At 38.7% G+C, this 20,227-nt stretch overlaps 2 protein-coding genes across 2 annotated transcripts in view; one reads left to right on the forward strand and one right to left on the reverse strand.

Moving 5' to 3' along the window:
* Nucleotides 1-8,133: 8,133 nt before the first annotated feature.
* On the reverse strand, nucleotides 8,134-12,328 carry LOC137708285 (LRR receptor-like serine/threonine-protein kinase IOS1). Its single transcript, XM_068447329.2, is given in 14 exon segments — nucleotides 8,134-8,694; nucleotides 8,906-9,095; nucleotides 9,196-9,264; nucleotides 9,373-9,499; nucleotides 9,580-9,806; nucleotides 9,892-10,064; nucleotides 10,201-10,281; nucleotides 10,369-10,440; nucleotides 10,523-10,594; nucleotides 10,684-10,816; nucleotides 10,921-11,040; nucleotides 11,043-11,377; nucleotides 11,462-11,999; nucleotides 12,088-12,328. Coding segments are annotated over 14 exon segments (2,631 nt in total). The 5' UTR covers nucleotides 12,173-12,328; the 3' UTR covers nucleotides 8,134-8,285.
* Nucleotides 12,329-16,241: 3,913 nt separating this feature from the next.
* LOC148689564 (uncharacterized) overlaps nucleotides 16,242-20,227 on the forward strand; it is a 42,590-nt gene continuing 38,604 nt past the window's right edge. Inside the window, exon 1 of the mRNA XM_088688502.1 lies at nucleotides 16,242-17,555. Within this exon, the coding sequence (XP_088544628.1) occupies nucleotides 16,326-17,555 (1,230 nt within the window). The 5' untranslated portion in view covers nucleotides 16,242-16,325. The remainder of the gene's footprint in view (nucleotides 17,556-20,227) is intronic.

The raw sequence follows: 20,227 nt of genomic DNA on the forward strand, positions 1-20,227 counted from the left end.
TTTAATATTATTGACTAACTAAAAGGTGAGGTAGAATGAAGAAAAGATGGTTGGTTATCTACCTATAAAAACCAAGAGGAGAAGAAGTAGCAAAAGTAGCAGAAGAAAAGATACAGAAGAAAGAAAGAAATAGAGGAGAGAAAAGAAAGGCTAGAGAGATAGGGAGAAAAATAGTGAGAGTTATCTGTGTACGCCTATTATTTTACGTAATGAGAGAAGGTACTACTGCTGGCCCAAGGACATAGGCACACTTGTCGAACCTCGTAAATATTATATCTTATTTACTTTATACTACACACATATCTTCAATTTCACAACAACAAAATACTAAAATATTAAAAACGGCCACTCATCTCTTCCATGACTCTGATCAGCTCCCTGTCCATCTCTATTTCCCCATCCAAGCACCACTTCCTTCTCAATCTAACCCCACTAACATCCCCTCTTTAACAATAAATGAATCAATTGCTCTTTCTTGGCATTGTCTTCCATCTCTGCCTCAAGCGATGATTTCATGGCACCACATGCTCTCTCCATCGTTATCGGTTACAATGGTTGTTGGGGCAAGGTAAGTTGATTATGAAGAACACCTTCCATGACTATCATTCTATTTCCTTCCTTGAGAACCAGTAGATGGGACAGGGAAGATGGGATTATGAGAATTTGAGATATTATTTTCCTTCAGTTCTAAAAAATAAATAAATAATTAAATTTATTTATCCATGTGGCAATATATAATTGGTTGAGACAACAAATTGGATTGAAAGACAGTTTTGTCCCCACATCTTTACGGAGATGTAACTAAATAATGATGAAATTGACATTGCTAATGTACTTGACCTAGAAGGCTATGATTACCAACTTTTTCACCACAGGGGTTCGTTCAAAATTAGCGTCTCACCATAGGGACCACAAAAAAAATTTGGCAAAAAATAATTCTTCAAATTTTATATACAGCAAAGTCAAAGAACTAGAGATCTAGTCAAGTTCCAGATTACTAGGTTATTCGACTTAAATCTATGCAATTGGCGATTGAGAATAAATAGTATTTGTTATGAATTTACTTCTAGCAAATTATTGATTGTGTAAATCATTGTATTTAGGATACTAGAATATTTTTTCCTTTTAAGATTGTATTACTTGCAAAGCAAGAAATCCTTCTTAGTTTATTATAAATAAAGGCACAAAGATTGGGGAATAACACATAGAATTCCTCAACCATTTTCTCTGTCTCTCCTTCTCTCTGTGGCGTGCACCCTTTCCCTCCATTCTCTAAAATAGGTCATAACATGTTATCAGCACGCTCTTGGCACTGCACTACAGAGAATTTGTTCATATTCAATCAAGGGAGTATTACATTTCAATTATTCTTATTTGATTAACTTTTGATTTTATTAAATTCGTATACATCCATTGATTCAATATTTTTTTTTTATGTTGAAACGAGATACAACATGCCTTAAAGATAGAAATACGAAATCCGGAGGAAGAACTCCTTCAAAACCGTTCACAATATTCATCACATAATTTAGGTTCTTATAAAACAACGGGTTTTATCTCGATATTTTTTTAGCCCTGATTGCATGAACCTTTACCATAATACATGACCCAATTTTATGTTTTACAAATTATAGATTCTACATAAATCGTGCATGCATATTCTAATATTATTATTTTATGTGAATTGAATATCTATGAGTAAGCAAGGAAAAGAAAGAAAAAAGGGATTTTGAAACCCTAGTTCGCACTCATGCCAAGCCAAGCTACTGCCTAAATTGCAGAACGACACGTCATTTTGATGCTGTCTCCCCTCCCTCTCCGATGGATCATGGGTGTCCACACTATTACGACTATCTTCTTAGATCCCCCATCGTCTCTGACCCTCTGAATTGCATATCCTATTGTCTTGTCCTTCGAGACTTCACGACAACGGCCTCGATCTATGACCATCGCAGAGTGCCGTCAATAGCTTTTCTCCGGCTACCTACAGCTCTGTCAGTTTTTCCGACAGGTGGCACTTGACCAACCTTGCTAGATTGTACAAATCGATCCACAGTTAGCCCACTGAAATTGGGCCTAATTTAGTTTTTGGTTCTCCAGCCCAGTAAGGGCTATGATATAGGCTTTTGAGATGGGCTCTAACCTGGAGCCAACCCAATGACACCACACATCTCCCGTAGAAAGTTGGGTGCTTTCAAGTCTGCATATTTGGTCTTGGGTTTTGTCAATCTTGTTAAGCCAAAACTTAAGCTATTTAGTACCACAGTTTAGTGGTATTCCTCTTCACTTGTAAGTGGCTGATCTTAGGTTCGATTCTCTTTAAAGGCTAATTTGAACCACATTATTGCTAGCCCGTTGTGAGAGTTAGCTCATCTCATACCCCTTACTGTAGACAATATTATTCATTCAAACAAAAACAAAACTTAATACTATATGTACAATTTTGTATATTAATTATATGTTATATTTTTTTAATAGATGAATCCCCGCCGCTTCCAAATCGGGATTTTTTGAATTTTCATGCTCTAAATTGGAATTGCCTCCAAATCTCTACTCCCGCTCCCGTATCCGTACTTCGTAGGTGGAAGTATTACATACAGGGATGAGGTCATGTACGCTCTTCGTCAATACAAGCTTACAGGCTTTAGCGTAATTGAGTTCTATTCTCTTGGTCAAGTCTTGCAGCCCTGAATTGTTGACAAGTCAAGGTTCAAAGTCATAAGAAGCTGCTCCGTCCCCCTCAGACTCTCTAAGTCTCTACCATCCTGAAACAGCAAAGTCAACCAACGGTGCAGCAAATAAAAATGACATAAAGAAAATTAAATGATGTAAAAAGAAGCAACATTTTGCCACATTTGAGCACAATCTGTTCTTTAAGAGTGCATTGAGGACCCAACTGAGTTTTACTGCTTCCTTCTTCATCTTCTTCGTTTCCCTCTTCACATACTTCAGGAGCCATGAACTCTGGTGTCCCACTCCAATAAAATTGAATTGAAATCTAAACACATATTAACCTTCTAAGTAAATAGTTTTCCCTTATTTCAATCAACTTGACAGACCAACAAAATTTGCGTAGGGGCACTCATATTAGATTCAAGTATGATAATTTATGAAGCAATTATTATAGTAACGCAGTGAGCGAGGTGAACATTTCAGTGACAAAATCATAAAAATTTTATAAAAAAACCTCACAAAATACATACTGCTTAAGTCCCAAAGGCGAACATGTCAGTGGCAAAATTGATGTTTCTGTTGGCAGTATCAACCGAGGAAGGGTAGAACTTCATGATGTTTCTGTGATTCGACGTGTTGAGGAGGCGGATTTAGTAGAGCCTCTCAAGATCTTCAGGGCACTGCAGGAGATCATAGAGCTTGACCTAGTTTAATTAAAGCAACTTCTATCCCTTCATACTCATCAAATGCTCCGTAATTTCAAAAACTATAAAAGAAACCCAGAAAAACCATTGAAAAAATCTACCAAATACCCAAAAATAGGTTCAAATTTGGAGAAATCTGAAATTGGTTCTGATGATTTTTGAAGAAAGTAAAGAGCTTGGAGTCTGTACTTCAACAAAAAAATAGACGAAGATAGAGTTGTCGATAAACAATGAAATGTTCATAATAATAATAATAATAGAGAGCTAAGTAATTTCCGATTTAAATAAATTTTTGCAAGTATGATCTAGTAGTGATATCTTAAAAATTTGAAGGGTTCAAATCATAAGATTACATAGTGAAGCAAGGTCAAACGAGTGATTAGTACATCATTAAGATATTAACTGATTAGCACTTCAACACTGCTGAACATTTTCAATATCTAATTGTGACACAGTGTTGCAAAAAACACATGAAATGTTCATGACAATAATCAAATGACTAAATTACTTCCGATTTTGTAGAAATATGACTCCTTGAATTAATTATGTACAAAGTTTACAATATATAGAGTTTAGAGAAAACCCCTATGTGGTAGGAATTAATTACAAGTGATATCACATTCCCTTAAACGGATAAGAATCTGGACTAATTTATCCTATTTTGATAGATTTGGATGGTAATGGTGACCTTTGAATGAAGATCTAAAACATTAATGGTTTTGGTCATGATAAAATATTGTGAAGTGAGCCCAAACACTAATTAGTGCTATATTGAGTTGGTAACTGATTAATGATTAAACATTCTAGTCTCTCCAGAGATTCTAAGTCCTAGGGTTTGGCTAATCAAAATGCTAACACTAGCAATCAACCAATTTTATGGTTTAGCATCAGCAGGGAAACCAACTTCATAAGTTTAGGGAGAATTCCATTGAAGTGATAAGCACTCCACGACTTGATAGTGAGTGATAATATGTTGAAAATGTTTTTGCCAAACAACACTAATGCATCATATGTTTTAACAGGTGCTCAAATTCAAACCGTAATTGACTACCCTGTCAGTATTCATATATTTTACTGAAAATGTGACTTTACCCCTTCAAACTCAATTTTTTTTTATATAAAACCCACAATAATATATTTTTCTAACAAAAACCCAATGACTAGGCTCCACCTAAGCAAATTACCTAATCGAGATTGTGCGTCGTATTTAATATTATTTGGATTCCCCAAATTACCCTTAGTTAAGTCATTATAGCAGTTTATGTTGATATCAAAATTAAAATGGAAAGCTTTTTTAATGTTCTTGTAACGTGTGTACTGGCTTTGAAATTTTAGTTGACGTAGGAATAAAAATTCAAAACGTTTTGAATTCAACAATAAATTTTCAGATTAATGTACCCTATTGCGATTTAATAAAAACCATGCTTTTGTTTTCTTTAAAACAAAAGGGGTAAAAAATGATGTGTCTAGTATGTTTTGTTTTATTTTTCGAACATCAATGTACCTATTTTTTTTGTTTTTGAAAAGATTAGTGTACCTACTTAGTACAAATAGTTTTGGTCATTTTGAAAAATAATGCACCTGTTATTAAATTTTTGAATCTGGAAAATATAGGTAAATTAATTTATGTAGGTAAATTAGTATAAGATTTCATACATGTTTATCATGGATCCTGAGCCTCTATTAGGTGGCATATTGTTAATATTTCTCGTATAAAATATATTTATCATTTAAATTACTGAATCTACAAAATATAGGTAAATTAATTTGTATAGGGAAATTAGTATAATATTTCATACATGTTTGTCATGCATCCCAAGCCTCTATTTGTAGGCATATTATTGGTATTTCTCATATAAATATACATATTAGGCAAACTATTGATGTTTCTTGTATAAAATATATTTTATTATTTACATTAGTGAATCTACAAAGTATAGGTAAATTAGTATAATATTTCATACATGTTTATCATGCATTCTGAGCCTCTATTAGTAGGCATATTATCGATATTTCTCATATAAATACACTTATTAGGCATACTATTGATATTTCTTAGATAAATATACTTATTATTTAATCAACAAAATATAGGTAAATTTGTTGGTATAATATATTAACAGTATAGAAGCTTGTTGCTCATCATAATTAGGGTGAGTTATGATAACCTTTATTGACTTAATTAGGGAGTTGTGGAATAAGTTGTAAATATATTGTAACAATACGTCACTTTTTTGCTTACATGTCAGTTTGTTTGAAAATTGGGTTTTATTTAGAGATTTAAATTTATATAGGTTTTTGTTTATGAAATGTAATTTGTCAGGGCTTACATCTAAAGAACCATATATTTTATAGCTTAGACAATTTACGGATCATCTGCAAAACTTATGTTTGATAATCCACGAATAATATCCTAGAATTAATTAATTAATTAAAGGGGTATACTGTATTGAAATTCTAGAACGTCAACATACAAGCGCTGCGTCAAAGTCTAATTCCATAAACTGAGAAGAAAAATCAACGTTCCTATTCAAACAACGCGCTCCAACCTACATATACACCTCATCCCAACAAGTTTGTTATTGTTTTCTAATAACATAGAACTAATGGCAGGTGGCTCTATGAGGTCTGCTTTGGTGACCATCTTCATCTTTGCCGTCGTACTCTCTCCGATTTCAACCCCAGAGGCAGCTCGATTCGTTTTTCTAGGTAATTCACATCACCTATATTATTTCATATCTCTGCACCTGTTTGTATTTACGAAAATGGAGATTCGAACTTAGATAACCAACATAAGAACATCTGCATATGTGTATGAAATGTTGATTCTGTATTTGGTTTGCCTTTCAGATACAACTCCTATATGTCCAGCTTGTGTATGCTGCGCACCGGCACCACAAGGCTCTTGTTGCGATTGTTGTGCTACACCAATTGAAACTCAGTCCCAGGAAGGGTCACCATGATACAGCAAATATGTGTACACATATATATATATACCTGGCTTCATGTCACGGTGAAGGAAAATTAATGATCATTTGTATATAGAAAGCTGAACACGGGCTTCCTCTTCTTGGAAACCATGTCCCATCTTGAATAAAACTATATGTTATAACAGATCATGATCCAGTATTTGACATTTTATTGCGGACTAATAAAGGATTGGTGACTGTATATCCCTTTACAAACTTTTTTGCTTATCTAAGATTGCAAACCAAACGGGAAGTAAATATGAGAAGAAACAAAACAGAACTTACACAAAAAAAAAAAAAGGGGAATGAGATAAATGGGCCATTTTTTTGTTCTTGGGACCAAAATAGAACAAATTGGGCATGCACACTGTATGCACAAAGTGAAATGACGAAAATACCCACACAAATTGTAAAACTCACAGCTTATTGTGTCATTTTTTTGATTTCGAAGTTGGGGATGTCGAGCAAGAAAGCTGTGGGCTTTTGGGTTTAGCTCAGATGTGTGAGCTTTGATTTTGAAGAGAGGGAAGTCGAGAGAGAGGTGAGAAGAGTGAGATCTGGGTTTTGGGTTGAGATCAGAGCTTTGATTTTGATCACAAGGATGTCGAGAGAGAGGTGAGAAGAGGGAAATCGAGCTCAGATATGTGAGCTATGTGTGTTATTATTCCATAATCAAACACAACAAATTGTTCCATCCTTAAAGATAGGGTGTTTGTACCATATTTTTTGTTTTGGCTGGAAAGTTCCATTTTTTCCGACGACTAAAGCTTCGACAGGCATAGAAAGGTAACGTGTTTAATTCCAAGTTCATATATCAATGATTTAGGGAATATATGGGTTGTTTGTATGACGAATTAATACTTAGAAGTTCAATTAGGGTTTGCGTTTCATGTTGGAGGCTATGAGTTGTGGAAAAAACTTTAATTTTGACGTGCTAGAATACTGGGTATGTTCCAATTTCTGTTTCAAGATTCCAATTGCAAAAATTTGTGAAATTTGAAAAAAAGAATCCCATTATTTTTATATGGGTGTGCAAGGCAATAACTTAATATGAGAAGCGAGAGTGTTCACTAGTTATGATGCACGTTCTTGTGCCTCGAAATTTAATGAGTATGACCACAACCTAGGCCCAACCTCAGTGAAAGACAAAATTAAGAATAATGGTTAGAGGCCGATAAGGGTCATATGTGTCCATAAAATAAAGGACAACAAATTTCATATTTTCCACGTGCACGGTTAAGCGGTGGCTGATATACGTAACATGACTTGCAAACTGTCAATGTAACCTTATATATGTGGTTGTTCTAAATTATGTTTAAAGTTTTTTTCGATACGGTGGATATTTCTATGAAAATATTCAAGAAATTAGAGAAAATGGTGGGGGGGGGGGGGGGGGGTGGTGGTGAAAGAGACTTGCTCCTAAAATAAAAAATAAAAAAAAACTGGCAAGGAGATCCATGCGCCCCTCAAATTTACTCGTGGGAAGGTATAATTTACTGAACTTTGGCACTGAAAATTATGCAACCTTTCAAGAATGTCCTCGAGGAGATTAACAGGGGAAATAGGCTCAATGTAGATTTCGGATTGTAGATTGCCTTACCATTTTCTGTTCGTAGTTATCGATCAACGTATCTTCACGAGTTTGATAAAAGTAACTACGCAGATTATCCGTGATTACGGAGTTTGCTCCAAAACTATTCAATCTTGATCAAGTGGCGAGAACTTGGTTCATCCAAATTGCAAAATTCTAGGGTTTATAAAAGTCATCTCTTAATTGAAAAAGGAAATGATAGCCAACTCATGATGTTATATCAAGTTGCACATACAAACTCTGGTAATTGATTTTTTTACAATTAAGTTGTTGCAAGCTTCAATACAAGATAAACAAAAAAAGATTGAAATACAAAAGCATTGGGAAATTCATCTTCTGAACAAAGAACTACCTTGCCAAAGGACTAAGTTCCGTAGTCACATTCATAGAGTAAATAACTGAATCTGTTGATTCAGTCACACGGTTGACATTCGTTCGAGCCAACTCAACTTCTAAACAATCCTTAAGCCCTCTGACTACCTCACTCATGTTTGGCCTTTTGTTGGATGTATTCGACACACAATTCATTGCTAGTTCAACAGCCTTCCAGGCAGAGTTGATTTCATAATCTCCACGTAATCTCGGATCTAGAATAGTTTTGATATCCCCTCTAGCAAGCATGGAGCTAACCCATTGATTTACATGAACCTTCTCCTGTGTTTTTGATATCGCAGGGCGGCCAGTGATGATCTCCAACAGAACAACTCCGAAGCTATAAACATCACTCTTCTCATTGAGCCAACCTGTTGTGTGGTACCTGCAAATCCAGACCAATGTTACTCAAGTGTACCATTTAGAAAGCGTGCATACAAGGTGTACACGCCCATTTTATCATATCTATTTGCTCCTCTTATTTTTTGTGAGTGAAAAAAAGGAGAATAATCAAAGCGTAAAAACAAAGGGAGGCTTCAATCAGAAAAAAACTAGAGTATGAAAATCGATATTGACAAAATGAAATGGAGACTTACTCGGGATCAAGGTATCCCGGGGTTCCAGCTACAGCAGTAGACATATGAGTGCCTCCATCAGTTGGGAAAATTCTGGACAGACCAAAATCAGCTAATTTTGCTTGGAAATCTTCGGCTAGCAAAATATTTGTTGTCTTCACATCTCTGTGGACTATGGGTGGCTTGCAACCATTGTGAAGGTACTCCAATCCTACATTTCAAATTCACTCTTTAATTTGTTACGGGAAACAAAATAGGAAAGCGTTGAATAAGTTTGGAATTTTGGATTTTGCCCAAGTTTACTGGCTAACCTTGTGCTGCATCTGTTGCTATTTGGAGTCTACCTTCCCAAGTCAAAACATTTGCATTATTATTCTCACCTGTACAATAGTATTGAAAATAACCCATTTATATTGGTTAAATGTTTCAATAAAACTAGGTAAAATTTCAAACTTTAATGTGTTTGCATTGTCAAGTTTCTACCATACCTAGAAGATGCGAGTCCAAATTTCCGTTGGCCATAAATTCATAGATCAGCGCCATGTTGGTTCCTTCGTTGCAGTATCTCACAAGACTTGTCAAGTTTCTGTGATGAACTCTGATTAGAAGTTTGACCTGCAATTTAAGATTCAAAGTCAAATTTTGTTCGTAGAAATTAGTTCATTAAAGTTTCTGTATCGGTTCTTGGGACATGCCTCTGCTTGAAACTGTTGGTATCCTTGACCTGATGTTGGAGAAAGCATCTTTACAGCTACTTGAGTATCATCGACAAAACCATGGTAAACTTTTCCGAATCCACCTCTGCCAATAATTGTCTGAAAGTTGTTTGTAATCTGCAGGACGTCCAAGTATGTAAACTGTCGTTTTTTGGACTCCAATGAATCAACTTGATTGTTGGGTTGATGTGAAACTGCTGTTACAACTGTTTAAATAGATCATCAAAAGTTTCATAAGCATCAGAACATGTGTTCGCTCTATTTACTTCAGAACATATATTCTGGATTTACCTTTTTGTTTCCTTCCTCTTTTTAGCCACATGAATATAGACACTACAAGTACCACAAGAATAAAAAATCCACCAATTGCTGTTACTATTGGAACAATTATGTTCTTCTTCTTTTTTTTTGTCTCCTCTTTTTTGCATGAATTTTCTGCACATAGGTCTGCATTTTCTCCAACACTAGCATTGACAAGGTTGATGAATATACAGTCGGTATCACAGCGTTTATCAAAGCAATGAAAATTGTAATGAAAAGAAGAGGAAAAGGAAATGTTAAGGCAATATACTAGAAAAATGGTTTTGGCCAGAAACAAACCTCAATGATAGCGAACCACTTTTCGATCTTTCAATGAGGTCGGCTGGAACTGAACCGTTGAGCTTGTTTCTTTCTAAGTTACTGCAAAGGAAGAGCAAAGTTATTGATCACCTCATTTTCTACTTAACCATGGAATTTGGAGTAACTATTCCAATCGAAGGTACTTACAGGACTTTCAGGTTTGGCATTTTAGACAGAAATTCAGGTATTGATCCAGTTAAGCTGTTGTTTGATAAATCCCTGAGTTAAGAAAGATTCACACTGTTAGTACCCATTATGAGAAATATATGAACCATTGAGCTTGTGATGATGTGATACCTACAAAGATTGTAACACGGCAAGGTCAGATATATATGAAATTATCTCCCCGGTCAATCCACTCGAGGACAGGTCCCTAAATAAAAGTTCGATAATTTTGTTAATTAACGAAGTTACGATAAAAATCGTTGCTTTCTAAAAAAAGAAAGACCTGCTTAAACTTACAAGGATATAATTCTGGGGGAACCGTTGAAGGTACAATTTAGACCTTCCCACATGTAGCCTTCAGGAGTACATGGGTCTCCTTGCCAATCTTTGTCCACTCCATATGTTGACTTTATGTTTGTGATGGCAGACACTAGTATTTTCACAGGCATATTCATGTAGCAGTCAATTTAATAAAGCAAATACACGAATTTAGTGGAAGAAATTGACTAGAAGATGTTGAAATGATTGATTTACCATCATCTGTATTGGTTTCAGATTGTGATAAATCTATCAATGTGTAGATCTCCATGGCGTTGAAAATTGGTGGGAGAGTTGAATTCTCCGTTTGAACAAGTGAGAAACTATAAAGGGGCTAAACACAGTGATTGTGGATAAGTAAGCCGGGACAAAAGGTCCAAACAAATAATCTCCATTCAACGTGATATTGAATGATCTGAACTGGTTCGCTTTAAGCAGCTGGAGTTCAGCAAAGTGAATGAAGATATAGTATTGAGTACTTGTATCCGGGGCATTCCAATAGAAGTCCATCGTATCACTAGGATCTAGAGGCGTGCCGGCAGATCTCATTACGATAGATGGTACTTGGTAATCATTGTGACTTTGATCAACAACGGTAAGCGAGGTAGCTAATTGCGTCCACGTATTGAAGTTGAAGGATTGCCAAATCCGATCCAAAGCATCATAGGGATACCTTAATTAAGTAAAAGTGCTACTTATTGTCAGTATCGGAGCAAATAGAATATAATTAAAACCAGTACTACTGAAATGACCTTACCTGTATGCTTGATTAACTGTTGAACCGACATCTAATCGAAAGGAAAGTGCCAATGAACCCGTTGGAGTCAGATACGTAGTGTTTTTCAAAGGCCTTAATTCCAATGATGAAATGAATGGTGTTCCGGTTCCCTTGTTGAGTAAACACACAGTTATGTAGTCTAACGTGGGAAAGTGAACAACTTCTTTGATGGTAATTAAAGATGCATCAGTAAATGCCACTGAATCCCAGTAACTAGCTCCGATGACAAGATCAAACTTTGGCGGCTTATTTAGGCCGTCATAATTACCATACAGGAAAGCCGCTCGGATTAAATACTTGGTGTTCTTTGTGATGTTTACTTTGTAACAGTTCTTGACCCCCAGAGGAAAGCTCCTGACATAAGCTGCCTGTAGCTGATAAGTAGCTTTGTATGCAGGTGCTACGCTTTTGCTCACACCAGTGCTTATGAAGGTTGCATCTGAAATGTAGTCAATGCCGGTTGTTGACTCAGAGTAGCTAGAATTTGATGGCTGTCCACAGTCCAAGCTGATGAAACCTGAGTGTTCGGAGACGGTAAGTTAGCAACAAGACTGGTGGACAGTTATGAACAAAATTTTCAAGTTTTAGATGATCAAATGTTTTACCTGATTGATCATCTTGTGCATGAACTAGAAGTATAATAGAAAAACAGCAAACGAATACAAATCGAAGGTTTTTCAACATTCCCATTTCTCTCTAAGTTGATCTTCAAGCATGTTCTCCATGAATAGTCTTGCAATATATATTGCCAAAGTAGTAGAATTATTGTAAAAAAAAGAAAAAAAAGAGATATTATTGGATACTTAGTCAAATTTGTTTGTGTTTGTAAAAAGAATTTTTGCATGTGGAGAATTTCCATGGAAATCAACTTGTAGTTCATATATATACTGCCAAAGCAGTCAAATGAGAAATATATTAACAATTAGAGACTTAGTCTATTTTCTTTCTCTAACCCTAATTGGTACGTACTCAGAACTGGTAAATTCAATGGGAAAGGGATCCTCTCCGGATCCCTTCCACCAAATCATCCCCATCAACTAATCTGGATCCTTGAAATTTGATCAAATGGCTAAAAATAGGGACCCACTTAAAAAGTTATAATAACTTTAGCCGTTTGATTAAATTTCAAGGATCCCGATTAATTGATGGGAAGGATTTGGTGGAAGGGATCCAGATCCCGTTCCAATTCAATGCTCCTGTCGTGATCAGCACATCCCTTCATTTATGCACACTTGCGTGCAAGTCATCTATCTGGCTTTATCTTGACTTTGACGTTACTTAACCATACAAATGAACGAGGACACACTTAAATAAATGTTCACTTGCTGTATATCACAATTAAAAAGTTCAAGTTTGCGTAAGTCCTAAGTAGTAATTCTCACTCTAAAAAGTTACCTTGTACTATTCAAAGAATAATTTTTCCTACATGACTTTTTTTGAAGTCATTAACAATTCATACAAGTTTTTGTTCTTTTTTTTTATTTTTTTGTTATCCAATCATAGCAAAATAACTCATAAAATTTAAGGAAAACTAATGAAAAGAGTTTGAAAACTTTGAGTTTTAACGATAAGGATAAAATAAAGGGTAAAGTGAATAGTACAAGAATTGACTTTTTTTTGTAAAAATGTGGTTTTTCGTTAAAGTAAACAGTATCGGGAGCTTTTCGTTAAAGTTCCCTAAAATTTATGTATCATGTGGTATTTACCAGCACACCTTCTTGATGACCTTACTACAAAAAACACTTTGCACGACGAAATAAGTTTGTTGCGCAAAGTACAAGTTCGCCACGCAAAACCTTACGCAACGAAATTTTGGGCGCGCATGGTTTGTCACACAAAGCTTGTGAAGAGAGGGTTTGTGCAATGAAAATTAATCTTCGTCACGCAAAGCTACTTTGCGCGACAATATACTTCATTGGGCAAAGATTTTTGTTTTTTAATTTTTTAATTAAATTAAATTAATTTAATATTTTACGCGACGAAATATTTTGTCACGCAAGGTTTTTGACTTTATTTTTTATTTTTAATTATTTCTCTTATCTCTATTAATTAATAAAACTCTCTTTGTCAACCAAAACAGGATGAAAAGACTACTTAGTCTTCTATCACACAAAAAAAAATGATGGGCAATAATGTAATTTCATAGGTCCAAATTTTACTGTTTTTTATTGAAACCTCACCTACATGTGATGTTGAAATACCTCCAATATTAAAAATAAATATAAAAAATAAAAAATAAATAAAAAAGTAAAAACCAAAAACAAAAACTTCTCATTCCCTCCACGTTCTCTCTCCCCCTCTCTCATTCTCATTTTCTAAAAAAAGGTATTCATACATACAAAATATGTAGGCAAATGCTAGTATTAATTTAATTATATTAATTGTTTGCGTGACGAAATATTTGGTGGCACAAGATTTTTCGAATTTTTACATTTTTAATTTAATTTAATTGTATGATTTTTTATTTTTTTAATTACTTTAATTTAAATTGACATATTCAAAGTAAAATTACATATGAAAAATAGTGATCGAATTATCCAATATATATATTATATTCAAAATGTACACATAAATTAACAAAGTACAATAATAAAATCCTAATACAAGTCTATTATGGTGGTGCTAATTTTGGGGGGGGGGGGGGGGGTAGGCGATATGGTTCGATAGCATCCTAATCCTCAACTTTAGTCGTCAAAGTCTCGACCATTCCCTACAAAAAAAAAAAAAAAAAAAAAAAAAAAACATGGTCAAATAACCAAAAAACAACATAAAATAATACCAAAAAATTGACATAATCTCCCCTAAAATTGGTACTGTGACATCCCGTCCCGAAAATATCGGAAACGTGCTTAGGAAACGACCCTTTTACCCCTAGTTGGTTTTCGTATTATTGTTTTTGGTTACTTTGTGTGGTGTTGGCAAGCTTAGAGCCACACACACACACTGTCTCTCTCTCTCTCTGTGGGTTCCCCGAGCTCCATTCCTTCCTCTTCTCTCTGTGACGTACGGACAACACACAAAAACACCCAAAACTTAGTAGATCGTGGAAACCAAAGACACCATTCAACTCGTGAGGTCGAGGCGAGCACAACCATACCATTTTCAGGTGAGGAATACTTCGTTTTCACGTCGATTCAACAATGGCCGAATTGAGTACTGTTCATGCAAAATTTATACATTGAGTTTTTGGACTTTTGAAGCTTGTAGATGTGTTGGTGAGGTTCCCAGGAGCGTCGGAGTAGCTTGTTGGACGAATTTGGACGTCGGGAAGGCCTGGTTCGAAGTTGGCCGAGCTTGGAGTTTTTGGACAGGTATAATCTCTTAGTTTTAGCCCTTAAAACTTGTTGGGACATGTTCTACTAGTCTCGCGCAGGTAAGTGCCAGGTAAGTGACATTCACGTTTATGTTTCAGTAGTGGTTTGAGATGCCTAGAGAGCTCATAACCTGCACCCCCGATGTTAGTGCTCCCGCCCAGAGTAGGGCACAGTCCTTCACGTGATGTTCACCTCCCGCACCACACGCTCAGCTTGGATCCAAGTTAGGTGCATAGGTCTGTCGTACAAACCACATTAGGTGGTTCCGACTTGTAGGTGACCCGCGATTAATCGCACAGTCTTCACGTGATCGTAGCACTAGAGCGTATATATATATGTTACACCCAGGCCTGTCGTACAGACCACCTTGAGTGGTTCCGACTTGTGGGCAGGTTCAGTTTTAGAGTTGAGATTTGAGCTCTAGATGCAGCCGTACAGGTCACGTTAGGTGACTCCGGCTGCCATATGTTATGATGTTGATATGATTTATACCTGGGCACTTACATTCATATTGAGGCTTTGGCATGGCATATCTTTAGCATGATTGGCATATCCTTGAGCATGTTGTGCATGTTTATACATACGTACATATGTTTATTTTCTGGGAAGTATACAGGTTTTACGGCGAGGGGTTAGATTGTATTTTGCTAAATGGTTTTCAAAGAGCTTTGTTTTTGCCCACTCACGCTTTTGTTTTGCGCCCCTCCAGGTTTTAGTTGCTTAGCCGTTGCGGTGGTTTCCCTTGAGAGCTTTTCGGCGTTCTGACAGACACTCCACTTTGTAGGGTCGCCTTCGGGCGTACTACTGTTATCGTCTTTTGTTTGGACTGCTTTAGACCTGCTCTGATTTTGTATATCACTTACTAGCACTTATATTAGTACCTTGTATGCTAGTTTTGAATTATTCGTACTTTTATATTACTACTTCATTAGCTTCCGCACGTGCACATGGCTACGTCACCTTTGTGTGACGGCCAGCACGCTCCGATCTCAGTCGGGGTGTGTCAGTTTGGTATCAGAGCCTAGGTTTGACAGTCCTGTGTCCTTGTGAGTATTCTAATAATTTTGGTGTCTTCTGTCAAAACTATGCCGCCTCGTCGGGAACCTCGTCGCTCTTCTGAGCCTAGTTTCCTCGATATTACTCAGTTGGGGGAAGCTTTTGCTACAGCCCTTCAGGCAGTGATGCGCCCTCCCCAGATGACTCCTCTGGAGACTATGTACAATTTGAAGCTGGATAAGTTTAAGGGCAGTGAGGGACCCGAGAGCGCAGAGCGCTGGCTAGAACACATAGAGAAGACTTTCCGGGTGCTGCATAATCAGGGGAACTTGCCTATGGAGAGGTGGGTCGAGACGACCGCTTGGTTTCTAGATACGGAGTCGGCAGCTTGGTGGGAGCAGGAGCTTCGTAGGTTGACTCCGGATCAGAGGATTGATTGGAATGTTTTTACGGGGTTGTTTAGGAGAAGGTATGTGCCCCCTCAGTATATTGACCGTAAGAAACAGGAGTTTTCCGAACTGAAACAGCGGAAGATGTCAGCGAATGAGTACTACCGTAAGTTTACGGACTTGTCCCGTTATCACCCTGATGTCGCCGGTAATCTGGCGGAGATGCTCCGTCTTTTCCGTCTGGGCACCAGGAAGAAGTGGCGTTCTATGGCGTCTACTGTCCACAGCGAGACTTACCGGGACTTTTATGAGATACTGCTGAGGATCGAGGATTCGGAGAATATGTCGAGCGATACTGATGAAGAGAAGGACAGCAACCAGAAGAAAGATGACAAAGGAAAAGGTCAGGCATCGCTCGGGCCCCGTCAGACTCAGAACTTCAAGAGAGGTGGAGCTAGTTCTAGTTCTTCGAGTGGTGGCTTCAGTGCCACTGGACAGGGTCGTGGAGGTAGATTTTCAGGTGGTGCTAGAGGCCAGAGGCAGGGCGATGGTGGGCGAGGCAGAGCCCCAGTTTGTCGTAGGTGTAACAACCGGCACTTCGGCGAGTGTAGACGTGGTAGCAACGGTTGCTTCACATGTGGACATGTGGGACATAGAGCGGCGAATTGTCCCCAGGGTCAGCAGCAGCAGAAACCACAGCAGACCTTTATGCCACCACCTGCACCACTCCAGCAGATCCAGGGTCCTAATAGCTACGGCCAGACGGGTCGAGGTGGTGCTTACCACTATCAGGGCGATGCTGTCCCTTATGCTCCGGGGCAGTATCAGTATCCCCAGGATCCCTATTCCCAGGGTGGCTATCCCCAGTATTCGGGCGGCTATATGCCGTATCCTCCAGCTCCAGCGGGTGGTTCACAGTGGTATCAGGGAGGACAGTATCAGCAGGGGGAGATTGCCACTAGTAGTGCAGGGTCTTCGAGACAGTCGGGCCAGCCCAGTCAGGGGCGTGGTGCTCAGGGACGCGGCGTTCAGGCGAGCAGAGGCCGCGGCGGGCGTCAGCAGGGACAGGGGCGTCTTCACAATATTTCTCTGCAGGACGCTCAGAACAACCCAGACTTGATTATGGGTACGTTGAACATTCTTGGTTGTTTTGCTAGAGTCTTAATTGATTGTGGAGCTACACATTCCGTAATTTCTCATACGTTTGCTCAAGTGACGCAACCTCGCCCCACACCTCTAGGGTATGATTTAGAGGTTGTTATGCCTAGAGGAGAGAGTTGTGTCATAGATTGTGTGTACCCAGGATGTCCAGTGATCGTAGAGGGAGTTGCTTTGTCAGCCGATCTTATCCCGTTAGATATTGTGGACTTTGATGTGATTCTGGGCACGGACTGGTTGCACTTCTATCGTGCCAACATTGACTGTTACGGGAAAGTAGTTACGTTTCACCGACCTGGACTACCTGTGGTTACTTTCGTGGGTGAGCAGAGTGGAGTGAGACATGGCGTTATTTCGGCGCTGCGAGTGAAGAAGTTGTTAACTAAGGGTTGTTAGGGGTATCTGGCTCATGTGGTGCTAGAAGAGACTGTTACTAGCAGAATGGAGGATGTGAGAGTGGTCAGACACTTCCCTGATGTTTTTCCCGAGGATTTACCTGGTTTACCCCCAGATCAAGACGTAGAGTTCACTATTGAATTACTTCCAGGTACCAATCCCATTTCTTTAACTCCTTATCGTATGGCTCCCGCGGAGTTAAGAGAATTGAAAGTTCAGCTGCAAGAGTTAGTGGATAAGGGATTTATCCAACCTAGTACTTCGCCTTGGGGCGCTCTAGTGTTGTTTGTGAGGAAGAAGGATGGAACTTTGAGGCTGTGCATCGACTACAGGCAACTCAATCGGGTGACGATTAAAAACCGTTATCCATTGCCTCGTATCGATGATTTGTTCGATCAGCTGAGAGGTGCTTGTGTGTTCTCTAAGATAGACTTGAGGTCTGGTTACTATCAGCTGAAGATCAGTAGGGATGATGTCCCTAAGACGGCGTTCAGGACTCGTTATGGTCATTACGAGTTTCTGGTTATGCCATTATGGATTTGATGAACCGAGTATTCCAGCCTTACTTGGATAGATTTGTCATTGTCTTCATTGACGATATTTTGGTGTATTCTAAGTCGAAAGCGGAGCATGTTCGACATCTTACTTTGGTGTTGAAAAGGTTGAGGGAACACCAGTTATATGCTAAGTTTAGCAAGTGCCAGTTCTGGTTAGACCAAGTTGCGTTCTTGGGGCACGTCATTTCTGCTCAGGGTATTTTGGTTGACCCTCAGAAGGTTGCAGCTGTGGAGAGTTGGGAGCAGCCGCGAACCGTCACCGAGGTGAGAAGTTTCCTTGGTTTGGCAGGGTATTATCGGAGATTCGTTAAGGATTTTTCGGTGATTGCCTTCCCGTTGACGAGGTTAACGAGGAAGGATGTTAAATTTGAGTGGGATGATAGGTGTGAGCAGAGTTTCCAGCGGTTGAAGCATTGTCTCACTCATGCACCTGTTTTGGCACTCCAAGACGATAGCGGTGATTTCGAGGTTTATAGCGATGCTTCCTTGAATGGTCTGGGATGTGTATTGATGCAGCATGGTAGGGTGATTGCTTATGCTTCGCGGCAGTTGAAACCCCATGAGATGAATTACCCTACACATGATTTGGAGTTGGCTGCTATCATCTTTGCGTTGAAGTTGTGGAGACACTATCTTTACGGGGAAAAGTGCAGGATCTTTACAGATCACAAGAGTCTCCAGTATCTCTTTACTCAGAAAGAACTTAATCTTCGTCAGCGGAGGTGGTTGGAGTTGCTCAGCGATTACGATTGCACGATTGATTATCATCCTGGTCGTGCGAACGTAGTGGCTGATGCACTTAGCAGGAAGTCACAGGGCCGTATTAACGCGTTGTACGCTAGTCGTGTTCCTCTTTTGGTGGACTTGCGTACTACGGGAGTAAGGCTAGAAGCCGAAGATCGAGATGTGGCATTACTTGCTAATTTCCAAGTTAGGCCGATACTTGTTGATCGGGTGCTTGAAGCCCAAGTAGCTGATCAGGAGACTCAAGAACTTATTCAAGCTCGAGATCAAGGAAAGAGGCGAGACCTCAGAGTTCGTGATTCGGATGGCATGTTGATGCTAGAAGGTAGAATGTTCGTGCCTAAGAGTGTGGAGTTGAAGAAAGAAATTCTCGACGAAGCACATATCTCGGCTTACGCTATGCATCCAGGAGCTACGAAAATGTATCATACCATTCGACCATTTTATTATTGGCCGGGTATGAAGAGGGAGATAGCCGAGTATGTGAGCAGATGTGCTGTTTGTCAGCAAGTTAAAGCAGAGAGGAAGAAGCCGTTTGGGTTGTTGCAGCCGCTTCCCGTTCCCGAATGGAAATGGGAAAATATCACCATGGATTTTGTGTACAAGCTCCCACGTACACATAATGGCTTTGACGGCATTTGGGTGATCGTTGATCGACTCACTAAGTCGGCTCATTTTATTCCAGTGAGAGAGAAGTATTCTTTGAGCCGTTTAGCGGAGTTGTTCATCTCGAAGGTTGTGAAGTACCACGGTGTCCCTGTGAGTATTATTTCGGATCGAGATCCACGATTTACATCGAAGTTTTGGGTAGCTTTCCAGGAAGCTTTGGGCACGAGATTACTTTATAGTACGGCATATCATCCACAGACCGACGGGCAGTCAGAGAGAACTATTCAGACCTTGGAGGATATGGTGCGAGCTTCGGTGTTGCAGTTTGGTGACGCTTGGCACCAGCGGTTAGATTTGATGGAATTTGCTTACAACAACAGTTTTCATTCAAGCATTGGCATGGCGCCATTTGAGGCCTTGTATGGCAGAGCTTGTCGCACACCGTTGTGTTGGTCAGAGGTTGGAGAAAGAGTCTTAGTAGGTCCAGAGATTGTTGAGGAGACTACTCAGAACGTTCAGGTGATCAAGTCTAACCTGAAAGCAGCTCAGGACAGGCAGAAGAGTCTAGCGGATCGGCATGCT

This window comes from Pyrus communis, chromosome 17 (assembly GCF_041283825.1).
Source record: "Pyrus communis isolate YQ-2024b chromosome 17, ASM4128382v1, whole genome shotgun sequence".
NCBI classification, from domain to species: domain Eukaryota; kingdom Viridiplantae; phylum Streptophyta; class Magnoliopsida; order Rosales; family Rosaceae; genus Pyrus; species Pyrus communis.